The sequence below is a fragment of the Eulemur rufifrons genome, chromosome 12 (assembly GCF_041146395.1).
Source record: "Eulemur rufifrons isolate Redbay chromosome 12, OSU_ERuf_1, whole genome shotgun sequence".
NCBI lineage: Eukaryota > Metazoa > Chordata > Mammalia > Primates > Lemuridae > Eulemur > Eulemur rufifrons.
This window is the reverse complement of record NC_090994.1, coordinates 26,817,743-26,830,368: the sequence shown is the minus strand read 5'-3', so window position 1 is coordinate 26,830,368 and position 12,626 is coordinate 26,817,743. Positions and strand designations below refer to the sequence as shown.

Below are 12,626 nucleotides of genomic sequence, written 5' to 3'. Positions count from 1 at the left end.
GTCTCTGTCCTCTAATAGGATACTGACAACAGAGTGAGCCCTCAGTAAAAAAGTCTTAAATACCTGAATAATGGAAGAGCAGGAGGGTGGAAAGATTGCTCTGTAAATGAGTCATTGAATCCTACCTTAATTGTTTTAGGAAGTATTCTGATTTCTTTTCCCCTAAAATAAAATCTCTCCAAATATCAACTGTATTGTTGTTTGATTCTCTTAAGATCCAAGAGTCTCAAGACCAACAATCACAGTCCTTCAATATGAAAGAAAAAGACAATGAGACTACTAAAATAAAGAATGAGACGGAGCAATTAAAGGAGAAGTTGAAAGCCAAAGATTCAGTACTACTAAGAATAGAAATAGAAAAGCTCAATTTGTCCAAGAGACTTCAAGAAAGTTATGATGAAGTGAATTCTGCAGCTAAGGAGAGAGATGACCTACAGAGACTGCAGGAAGTTCTTCAGTCCGAAAGGGACCAACTCAAAGAAAACATACAAGAAGTTGTAGCTAAAGTAGGTTTCATCTTTTCACCATATATTTTCATAAATATTTTGTAAGCAAATATTTTCATAAGCATTATAGCTTTGGAAAACGGTGTTAGTTATAGTATAATGGTTATAATTTTTCTATAAATGTCTTGGAATTTCCTCTAATAAAGCACCTGGAAGTGGAAGAAGAACTTAAAGTTGCTCATTGTTGCCTGAAAGAATAAGAGGAAACTATTGATAAGTTGAGAGTGAATCATTCAGAGAGAGACACTGAAATATGCATTCAAAACAAGTTAGAAACAACCAATGATGAATTAGAGAAAAAGGTAAATTGTGGGTGAAGGAGCAGTGGGAAGAAACCTGGGCACAGTGTAGCCAACTAGATTGTGAAGACTACTGTTTAACATACTTAAACAAGGTTGCTTTCCAAAGCAATTTTTTCCTTAAAATAAATAAATATATATATATGTTCATATGTATATTTTTATTAATATATAATTATTTTTAAGATCCAACAGCTTCATGAGAAACAGGAACTTACTAATGTAAAAGAAATTAGTGAGACTGAGGAAAAAAATGAGCGAACTGGAACAATTCAAGGAGTATCTCAAAGCCAAAGACGCAGCATTACAAAATTTAGAATGTGATAGGCTCAAATTGACTGAGAGACTTCAATAAAGTCAAGAGAAATAAAAATTATGATTAAGGAAAGAGATGAGCTGAAAAGGGTGCAGGAGGCCCTTCAGATGGAGAGAGACCAACTGAAGGAAAACATTAAAGCCATTATAGCTAAAGTAAGTTTCTCTCTTCTAATGTTTTTTGGGTATAAAAATAATGTTAAGGTGACAATGATGTTCACTATTAAGTTTTATTAATTTTCCTCTAATCATAAAGAGACTGGAAATGAAAGGAACTAAGAACTGCTTACATTCATCTGAATGAGTACAAAGAAACTGTTAGTAGAGGGAATATTTCAGAGAAGACAGCTCAAGTAGCAAATATTCATTGGGATTTAGGAAATTCAGATGTTGAATTACAGGAAAAAGTAGGATTTGTTTTGTTAAATTGGAAAATGACATCTGATTATTGTGTTATTCATATCCCTTATGAAAGAAAACAGAACATAAGTTAGATTACAATGTGGAGATGATTGCCTTAATTTAGGAATAATTCTGTTTTCCTAAAAGACTCTGCTTGTATCTTAACTGATTTTATGATTTCTCAGATGCAAGAACTTCAGGAAAAAAGAAGATCAATTTCTTAAGATGAAAGCTGTCAAGGAAGCTCAAGAAGAATGAAATGGAACACTTGAAGGAGCAATTTGAGGCCCAGAAGTTAACTCTGGAACATATAAAAATGGAGAATGTTAAATTGACTCAGAGACTCCATGAAAACCTGGAAGAAATTAAATCTATAACAAAAGAAAGAGATGACCTTAGGAGTGTGGAGGAGACTCTCAAAGTAGAGAGAGACCAGGTCAAGGAAAACCTAAGAGAAACCATAATTCGAGTGAGTTACCATCTCCTACCCACCCCCCCAGGAGCTAAGACCTTGTGTCCTAAAACAACAATTGGCCATAGCATTAGTGGGAGTGTAAAATAGGTCCGATCTTGGGGAAGATTGGAGGGAGTATATTTGGTAATACCTTCCACATTTTTCAATAAGTTTATTCATTGACTCAAAAAGTTCAATCGTGGCTATTCATCCTGCACACATTTGCATAAGTATTCAAAGATATTTGTAGAATATTTATTACAGCAAGTTGCAATAATGACATAAAGCAAACAAAAAATGAGAAAACTTCTAACTGTCCATTGGTAGGGGCCTGGAAGAATAGATGCAGCACATTCACATCATGGAATACTACACCACAGATAAAGAGTGTTGTAGGGGTGGAGTGCTGATTTGGAAGTGTGCTATTAGGGAAAGGGGTAAGTTGCAGAGTAGTGTGGGTGAGGACTGGGAGGCCTCAGAAGGGGGTAGGAAGATGTTTACTTCCTGCCCTAGATCTTTCTATACTATGTGAATTATTTTACTCTCAGTGTATTATTTTTCTTTCTCTAATAATAAAAGACCTAGAAAAACAAGAAGAACTAAAAATTGCTCAAATACATGTGAAAGAGCACCAAGAAACTATTGATAAACTCAGAGGGATTGTGTCACAGAAAACAGATGAAAAATCAAATATGCAAATAAAGTTGGAAAACTCTGATGCTGCCTTAAAGGCACAGGTATTTTGTTTTAAGTTGTTACTGAGTAACAGAGTTTGAATCAAATATTTTTTGTAATAAAACAAGATATGAATTGGCTGAAAATTGAAGGCAAGTGAAGATTTATTTGCCTATTCAGAGACTACTATATAGATTTTTATGTATATCTATTGATATTCTAATTTTACTGTATGATTATCTCAAGATCCAAGAACTTCAGGAGAAAGAACATCAACTTCTTAAAGTAAAAAATGTTCTTGGGGGGCTGGGCGCGGTGGCTAATGCCTGTAATCCTAGCACTCTGGGAGGCCGAGGCGGGTGGATTGTTTGAGTCAGGAGTTTGAGACCAGCCTGAGCAAGAGTGAGACCCCGTCTCTACTAAAAATAGAAAAAAATTATCTGGCCAACTAAAATGTATATATAGAAAAAATTAGCCAGGCATGGTGGCACATGCCTGTAGTCCCAGCTACTCGAGAGGCTGAGGCAGTAGGATCACTTGAGCCCAGGAGTTTGAGGTTGCTGTGAGCTAGGCTGACGCCATGGCACTCACTTTAGCCTGGGCAACAAAGAGAGACTCTGTCTCAAAAAAAAAAAAAAAAGTGTTCTTGGGGAAGCTATGTATCAAACAGAGCAACTGAAGAAACAATTAGAGGCCCAGAGTTCAACTCTGGAAAGTATTAAAATGGAGAAATTAAGGTTGACTCATGTGATGAGGCACAGTAATCAGTATAGCTCTGTGAGCCACAGTACGGCCATCTTGTGTACGGACTCACTGCTGTGTAAAGTTAAAAAATACATAAATAACAGAAAAAAATTTATACAGTGATTAACTTGTAAGTGATTGTTTAAAATCATTAGGTGTCTATAGTTACATTGTACTACACTTGGCAGTTCCTTGGAAAAATGTTCCTTGGATGTTCCTCAAGGAAATGTTCCTTGATTTAATGGATGCTGTTTGCTTCTGTAAGTTTGCTTGCTTATGAATTATTGTAATCAACATGTTTTTAGCCGTATGTGTATTGTTAGTATTGTTAGTATTGTTAGTGATGAAGGTATATAACCCCTGCTCACTTTAAGATCGGGGCCATTCTCTGTCTCTGGACTTTCCCAGGACAGGTGGTGGTTGCTGGCCAGCTAATAAAGACTCCTAATTTGGCTCAATTCGGTCTTTAGGTGGTCATTTCTCGCATCTTAGGCTATAACAACTCAGAAACTTCATGAGGCCGGGCGCGGTGGCTCACGCCTGTAATCCTAGCACTCTGGGAGGCCGAGGTGGGCGGGTCGTTTGAGCTCAGAAGTTCGAGACCAGCCTGAGCAAGAGCGAGACCCCATCTCTACTAAAAATAGAAAGAAATTATATGGACAGCTAAAAATATATATAGAAAAAAAAAATTAGCCGGGCATGGTGGTGCATGCCTGTAGTCCCAGCTACTCGGGAGGCTGAGACAGGAGGATCCCTTGAGCTCAGGAGTTTGAGGTTGCTGTGAGCTAGGCTAACGCCACGGCACTCACTCTAGCCTGGGCAACAGAGTGAGACTCTGTCTCAAAAAAAAAAAAAGAAAAGAAAAAGAAACTTCATGAAAACATTGAGGAAATAGGGTTTGTTACTAAGGAAATTGATAGCCTAAGAAGAGTAGAGGAAACTCTCAAAGTGGAGCGAGAACAACTTAGGGAAAGCCTTAGAGAAACAGAAGCTAAAGTAAGTTATACTCATTCCTCTTCCTAGCAAGTAAATGTATTGTTTCTTAAAGCAATGAACCCTTCTTTGAAACGAGCAGTATAGTTGGCAAGAGTGAAATGGTATAAACTTTAAGTGCATAATTTGGTATTGTTCTTGAAAACTTTAAAATAGCATTTTCTTTATGGACTTTATCATACATATATATTGAATCAATGTTAAATGAATATGTGTATATATATATATACCACAAGGTTGTTCATAGTAGTAGTTTGTAATGGGAAATAATTTAAATGTTCCTTAGAAGGAAACCGAGTAAATGTGAGCAATAAGTCAAAATAGTTTGCAACACTTAAAAAAATATTATGTGTTTGCTTCATAGAAAGCAGGAGAAGATTAAGGGGAGATGAGAACAGGGAAGAAGCAGCCTACAACTTTCTAAAAACAACAAAAGTGTAGAGTAAAAGTGTTATTATTTTTACTAAGAAAATGTATCACTTTATAAAAAAAAAGTACTAGTTAACATTAAGATATGTCATTGTTCTTAAAATTTCTCTAATGATAAAGGATCTAAAAAAACAAGAGGAACTAAGAATTGCTTATGTGCATCTGAAAGAGCACCAGGCAACTATCGATAAACTCAGAGGAATTGTTTCTGAGAATACAGATGAAATATCAAATATGCAAATAGATTTAGAAAATTCAAATGCTAAATTATGAGAAAAGGTATTTTTGTGGGGTTTTGTTTGATTGGATGTCTGATTTATCTGTGCCTAAAATTTGAGGGGATGTAAAATGGTTCAGCCACATAGGAAAACAGCATAACAGTATTTACTAATGCTGAACATAGCCAGCCTTAAGGCCTAGCATTTTGACTCCTTGGGGACGTACGCAAGAGAAAAGTTTTGTGTATACTTCCACAAAAACACATGTACAGGAATATTCATACCAGCTTTATTCAAAAATAGGCATTGGAATTGTTTTCAGTTGTTTGCTATCAGTAAGAGAATGGATACATATATTGTGACATATAAGTTCAAAAGCAGGCAAAACTAATCTAGAATGATAAAGGTCAGAATAGTGGCTCCCTCTAAGAAGGGACACACAGAAACCTTATGGAGTACTGGAAATGTTCCCTGTTTTAATCTGGGTTGTAGTTACATAGCCGTATAACATGTCACAAATAATTGAGTTATATACCTAAGATTAATGCACTTAATGTATATTGTACTTCAAAAGAAAATTAAATTCTATGGAATTATGCAGGGTATCAGTGACAGTAACATAGGTAGACTATTTTTTTTTTTTTTTTTTTGGAGACAAAAGTCTCTCTCTGTTGCCCGGGCTAGAGTGCTGTGGTGTCAGCCTAGGTCACAGCAACCTCAGACTCCTGGGCTCAAGCAATCCTCCTGCCTCAGCCTCCGGAGTAGCTGGAACTACAGGCATGCGCCACCATGCCAGGCTAATTTTTTCTATAGATATTATTTGTCCATATAATTTCTTTCTATTTTTAGTAGAGATGGGGTCTCGCTCTTGCTCAGGCTGGTCTCGAACTCCTGAGCTCAAACGATCCACCAGCCTCGGCCTCCCAGAGTACTAGGATTACAGGTGTGAGCCACCATGCCCAGCCAAGAACCAAGCTTTTTTGAAAAGGATAACAATAGAAAAATAAGCACCACATGTACTCACCAGCAAATTGGTTTCCCTGATCATCACCTAAATGCACATTTAGGAATAACACCAATTGGGTATCGGACAGAGGTAGGGGGTGGAGGGAGGGGATGGGTGTATACCTACATGATGAGTGTGATGTGCACTGTCTGGGGAATGGACACGTTTGAAGCTCTGACTCGAGAGGATGGGGGGGTATGGGCAATATATATAACCTGAACTTTTGTACCCCCATAATAAGCTGATATGAAAAGAAAAGAAAAGGATAACAATATTTTTCTTTTCTGGAAATCTCTATGAACAGTAAAGGGTAGTGGGAAAACTATTTACTATAACTTTCACACAAATAGTAAACAGTCTTAAATGAAGTCACATTTTTTTTTAGAAAATACCATTTAATTCATTATTTTTGAGAAAAGATTTGTTAAAGCAACTATTTTCCTTAATATAATTTTTTAAATCTTTTTTAAACCAAGAAATAGCATTATTCTAAATGAAGAAATATCTGAAGGATTTGATTTGTAAAAGAGCAAATAATCTCATTTCTCTACATGAAATGATAGACTTCTAGAGATGGGCTCTTTTTGGTGAAGTTAAAAGGGAAAAAGGCAACATAAATATAAAAAAGAGAAGTACTTCTGGTATGACTATTGATAAATACTCAGAATCTCATATATTTATGAGAATATTTATGAAAAAAGATATATATATTTTTTAAGACAAAATCTTGCTGTGTTGCCCAAGATAGAGTGATAGGGTGCCAGGGTCATGAACATAGTTCACTGTAACCTGGAACTTCTGGGCTCAAGCAATGCTCCTGCCTCAGCCTCCTAAGTAGCTAGGACTACAGGTGTGTGCCACCACTCCCAGCTAATTTTTCTTATTTTTTGTAAAGACAAGGTCTCACCAAAGTGAGCCACTGCACCCGGCCCAAAATTATATAGTCCTTTTTTTTTTTTTTTTGTAGAGACAAGATCTTGCTATGTTGCCCAGGCCTAGGCTGGTCTCAAACTCCTGGCCTCAAATGATCCTTCTGTCTTGCTTGACCTCCCAGAGTGCCAGAATCATATATTTTTAAAAAACTTGATTGAATCCTCTAAAAAGTAACAAAAAGTTCAAATAAATGAGTTGTATGAAATAAGTCTGTAAAAATGTTTTTCATTTTCAATCAATAATAAAATAGAAAACAATTTCATTTGCTATCTGAGCAGAAACACTAGATATTTGGGAATCTTTGTGTTTCCTAGCTAACTTTATATAGAGAGTTAATTCATTCAACAAATATTTATTGAACAGTTAGTCATTCTCCTATGTACTCTAGTGAACAAGATAAAACAAGTGGGAGAAAGTGTTGTGTTTTGTACTTTTTAATCAGAAATGCAAAACATAAACAGGTTATGAACTTTCTGTTCCCAGGTGCTGGGAAGAATATATAACTAGGGCTTGGAACACTGTGGACAGTGTAGGTAGCTTTGCTAGCATTTTTGGTTGGTGGCAATAAAGTGCTTTAGGATAAAAGTTAGTGCCCCCTGTCAAAACTACAAATGAATAATGCAGAGATTTGGAAAAGTCAGGACCAGAAATAAATCTAAAACCTTCTTTTACAACTATGAAGAATAAATCTTACCTCCAAAAAGTACATGATTCTCCCACTTTTTTTTTCCCAATGAGTTGAAGTCACTCAGTATAAGATTTAGTGATATTATTATTCATTTTCAGATCATTTTAACATTGCTTTTGTGTTATAAGTGTAATATTTAATTCTATTATTAAAAGTTAATGTAAAAAAGTGATAAAAGAGTATATAATTAATTAGACATTATGTGAGAATGTAATTACAGCTGAAGTCCTGTTTATTTCTTTGTACCAAAACAGAACCATCAGAACCATGAGGAGGCAGTAAAATATGAAAAAATGTTACTAAGCGATGGACAACAGCACCTTACAGAAAGCCTGAAGGAAAAGCGCTTTAGGATAGAAGTAAGTGCCCCTCTTAAAACTTCAAGGATTCCTAAAAAGGATTCAAAGGGACCTCTGTGGAATGAATAGTTGGTGCTCAGTGATTTTCTAAACGTTCTAATCTAGTACATGTATGTATGTGTGTGCATGTATAAGTACATACACAAACAACAATAGCAGTTTGTGAGGTAAGGCCTCTCTGGAAAGGTGACATTTGAGCAAATACCTGAAAGAGGTGACACCAGGTGAAGCCATACAGGTATCTGGGAGAAGAGAATTCTAGGCAGAAGGACCACCAAGTACAAATCTCCTAAGGCAGAAGACTGCGTGGTGGATTGAAGGAACATGAAGAAGGAGAGAAGCTAATAAGAAATACGGTCAGCAAGTTACAAGGGAGAAGGCAGGCTGCGGGACATTAAAAGGACTTTGGGTTTTATTCAGAGTAAGATGGAGATCCATTGGAGAGTTTTGACCACAAGAGAGACATATGTGACTTACATTTTAAAGGGATGACTCCTATTGTTGTGTTGAAAATGGACAGAGTGGAAGCAGGAAGACCACTGCAAAGACTAATTTCAATAATCCAGGCAGAGGTGATCATGCTTTGGCCCAGAGAAGGAGCAGTGGAAGGTAGTGAGAAGTATTTAGATTCTGAATATATATTGAAGGTAAAGCCAACAGGATTTGCCGTCACCCCTATCAGAATGCAAGATCACGAAGGACTTTTTGTATAGTTTATGGTTATACCATTTAGCACAGTCCTGACAGAAGTCAGTGCTCACTGTGCTGCTGCGTACCATAACGTGGTTCATCCCAGACCAGAAGTAGGAATCTGCTCTCCAACATCACAGATTAAGGAACGTGTAGCTTTTCTTAAATTATGAAAAACAGAGGGCTCATCATTGTGAGAAGCCTCCTGTTGTATTGCTTCACACCCTGATTGAAACATGTCACTGACAATGATTGCAGCAACTTGAACTTAACATGCTCCTCCACCTGGGCTCTGACCAGTGTGTCACCTTCCTGGCCCCTAGGCATTGGAGTTTACAGGCCCAGGTTTATTACATGTCTACCACATGCCAGGTCCCATGCTGGGTGTTTTACCTCAGGAGATAGGCTTTGTCACTCCATTCATACACAAGGGAACTAGGGCTCAGAAAGGAAATTTAGCAGTTGCCCAAGTTTACACAGCTAATAAATTGGTAGAATAACTTGAAACCAAGTCTAAGTTCAAAACTTGGGTATAGAAACATTTTTACAAATATAATTTTATTTCCTGCAAGCTTAATGTCTGTATCTTTTTATAGAGTACATAGATATATATAGATGGAGTTAATATTTTACTTAATTCCCTGGAAAACTTTGTGGCAGTTATTGTAGTCATCCTGTTGTTGATGGAAATGGCTCGGTAACTTCCCCAGTTAAGAAGTGCCAGAGCTAGAACCTGAACTCTAGCACTGAGAGAGGGCTAGAAAGCAGATTCTAGGCAGATAATAGAAACATGTGAAATGGCTATACCAAGCTTGCAGATAGGCAGTTTGATTCTTAGTCTCTTGTTTTAGCTGCTAATTTATACTGCCTACTATAAACATAAGCCAGCATTCAGCCTTGAGCTACAATGCGTACTAGAGTGAATTCACTCAAATTTCTCATCAGATTTTGCCAATGTTAATTCAAAGCATGGATATTCAAAGACTAAAAGAAAAAGCATCAAAATGATAAGAATGGTTGTTCCTGGTTTTCTTTGTAATGTTTAAAATTTTTTTAATTTCCACAATAATGGTGTATTATTTCTTTAATCCAAAACCAAAAATAACAATTTCCTTTTGGTTTTAAATGTAAAGGTCTTAATTTATTTCTGGTCTACAGAACACGTAAAAATGTAAGTTTAGTTAAAATGTTAGGGTTGGAACTACTTATTGTTAAATTTGAATGCATTGTTAAGTTGAATGAATTCTAATTTCCTTTAGGGGCTCCTGAAGAGATACTCAGAGATGAATAATCACTATGAGTGCTTAAATGGATTGTCTCTTGACTTGGAGACAGAAATTGAAACCTAAAAAGAGCTTTCAATTAGAGTAAAAGCAAACCTGTCACTTCCAGATTTGCAAACCAAACAGATTCAAAAACTTCTTACCGCAAACCAGAGATGTTCCATGGAATTTCATAAAATCATAAAGAAATTTAAGGTACTGTCTTTTTTAGTAATATCTTTATAGATAGAGCTATAAATTTCAGTTACAAACTTCAGTGTATTTAAGTCCTGCTATGGGTGCTGGCATATTTGCTATTTTGTGTACTTACTACCAAATTAAATATTACATAGGTCTGTGAATAATATGTTCAGAATCTTCAGTATTCCTAATACTTGTTCATTCAGCAAGGCCTGAGCTCTGCCTGTGGGTCTAGACACTGCCAGGGTGTTCAGGAGGCAGATGTGAACAACATCTGAAAGATCTCAGTCCAGCTTGGAGTTCATTTTGTAGATGATAGGCAGTCATTGGACGGTTATTCTGAGGGGTGGCAGTAACAGGATCAGATGACCATTGAGGTACTTCAGTACAGAATAAAGAAGAAATGAGTTTGAGGGGGATATTTCTTCCAGTGGTAGAAAGAAGAGACAAGAGGCAGTTACAATAGTCCAGACGAGATACTTGGTGTGACTATACTGCTAGGGAAGGTTTCATAGTGCTGGAGAGGACAAAAGGGATTAAAGCAATATTTAGCAGCTTAAAATGGTAGGTCCACATGATAGATTGTGGAGGTAAGGGAGAACAGTTTAGATGGAGTCTCGAGTTTGGGCTCAGTCAGGTTTGTGAATAGTGGTACCATTAAATGAGATAAAAAAGAAAGAGAAGCTTGGTAGGTGAGGCAAGAGAGACCAGGTGATTAGACTGAGATATTTTGAGGTTGAAAACCTTATAATGGAATATCCAAGAAGAGAAACCAAGTAGGCATTTAGTTGTGATTCTGAAGTTTGGCAGGAGAAAAGTCGGGACTAAGATTTGAGATTCATCAGCGTATAGGTGATAGGTAATAGAAGAAGTGTGAGGTAAGATCATGCAGAAAGCATTTGAAGAATAAGAGTCTTGGGCTAAGAAGAGAACTCTGGAAAAGATAAATGTCTAAGAGGCAGTAGCAGAAAAGGGAGCAATACTTGGGTTCAGGGTTGAAAAAGTAAGTGAGACAGGAAAGAACTGAGTGAAAGTGGTATTGCTTAAGTCAGTGGAGAAGAGTATAAAAAGTGAAATGGTCAAGGCCCGGCGCAGTGGCTCACAGCTGTAATCCTAGCACTCTGGGAGGCTGAGACGGGGGATTGCTTGAAGCCAGGAGTTCAAGACCAGCCTGAGCAAGAGCAAGACCGCGTCTCTACAAAAAATTAGCCAGACGTAGTGGTGCAGACCAATAGTCCTGGGAACCATGCACCATACTACTACTTGGGAGGCTGAGGAAGGAGAATCACTTGAGCCCAGGAGTTTGAGGTTGCAGTAAGCTGTGATAATGCCACTGCTCTCTACCTTGGGCAACAGAGCAAGATCTGTCTCAAAAAAAAAAGAAAAAGAAAAAGATGAAATGGTCAAGAGTGGCAAAGACTTCAGAGAGCCAGAATATGGACTGGTGATATCCTCTCAATTTGGTGATAATAGAGCTCATTGGTAACCATTGTCAGAACCATTTTCATTGGGTGGTTAGGGAAGAGGCCAAATTATAAGAGGTTAAGAAATGGTGGAAGTTGAGCAATTGGGGAGCAGTTATCTCCTAGGTAGATGGCCCCTCAGGCCGTGATAATTCTTCCTCAGATCCTGGCAATGAGACATCCAGAACTTATTCCTGAGGTCCACAGATACATATGGCATTCAAGTCATTGTCACCTTGAAGTCAAACATCTAAATATGCTTAGCAAGGAAGTTTTGAGGTATGTAACATCATCTGTTTGGTTACCCAATCAAGGAGGGGAAGAGATGATGTTGAAAATGAATCTCAAGTGTCTAACTAGGAAACCTGGGTGATTGGCAATATAATTAACCAAAAAGAGGGCAATAGAAAAAGGAGGAATCCTTATGGGGAAAGGGATTATGTTAAATTTTAAACATACTGAATTTGAGGTACTTATAAGACATCCATGAGGTATATCTAGTAGGAAGTCAGAAATATGGAAGTAGAGGTCTGGAAGTTATTCTCCCAAGATGCTGAGTAGAAAAAATTAGGGATAGAGAGAAGCTCCTTACCTGTTCCTCACTTATCAGAGTATATAGATAAATAAGAAATGCCATCCTACCTCATAGTTTCAAGGATTAAAACTTCCTCTAAATGTGATAAAAGTTTCATTTTCCAATTTGTTTAATTTTTTTCTGCCAGTGTGTACTAAGCTGTATTACAAAGATGAAAGAAGAACAACATGAATCCATCAATAAATTTGAAATGGATTTTATTGGTGAAGTGGAAAAGCAAAACAAATTGCTAATTAAAATACAGCACCTTCAACAAGATTGTGATGTACCATCCAAGGAATTCAGGGACTTCAAGTTGAACCAGAATATGGATCTACATATGGAGGTATAAATGGATTTAATTAGACTTTAAGTCATTTTAACAAATAGAAAGGGGTCTTCTCATATGCTTAGA

The 12,626-nt window shown here is 36.9% G+C and overlaps 1 protein-coding gene across 1 annotated transcript in view; it reads left to right on the top strand.

Annotated features, from left to right (window-relative positions):
• Positions 1-1,838: 1,838 nt before the first annotated feature.
• LOC138393683 (centromere-associated protein E-like) overlaps positions 1,839-12,626 on the top strand; it is a 29,704-nt gene continuing 18,916 nt past the window's right edge. The window contains exons 1-5 of the mRNA XM_069485059.1: positions 1,839-1,991; positions 7,917-8,021; positions 9,971-10,051; positions 10,160-10,189; positions 12,360-12,557. Of these exons, the coding sequence (XP_069341160.1) occupies positions 1,839-1,991; positions 7,917-8,021; positions 9,971-10,051; positions 10,160-10,189; positions 12,360-12,557 (567 nt within the window). The remainder of the gene's footprint in view (positions 1,992-7,916; positions 8,022-9,970; positions 10,052-10,159; positions 10,190-12,359; positions 12,558-12,626) is intronic.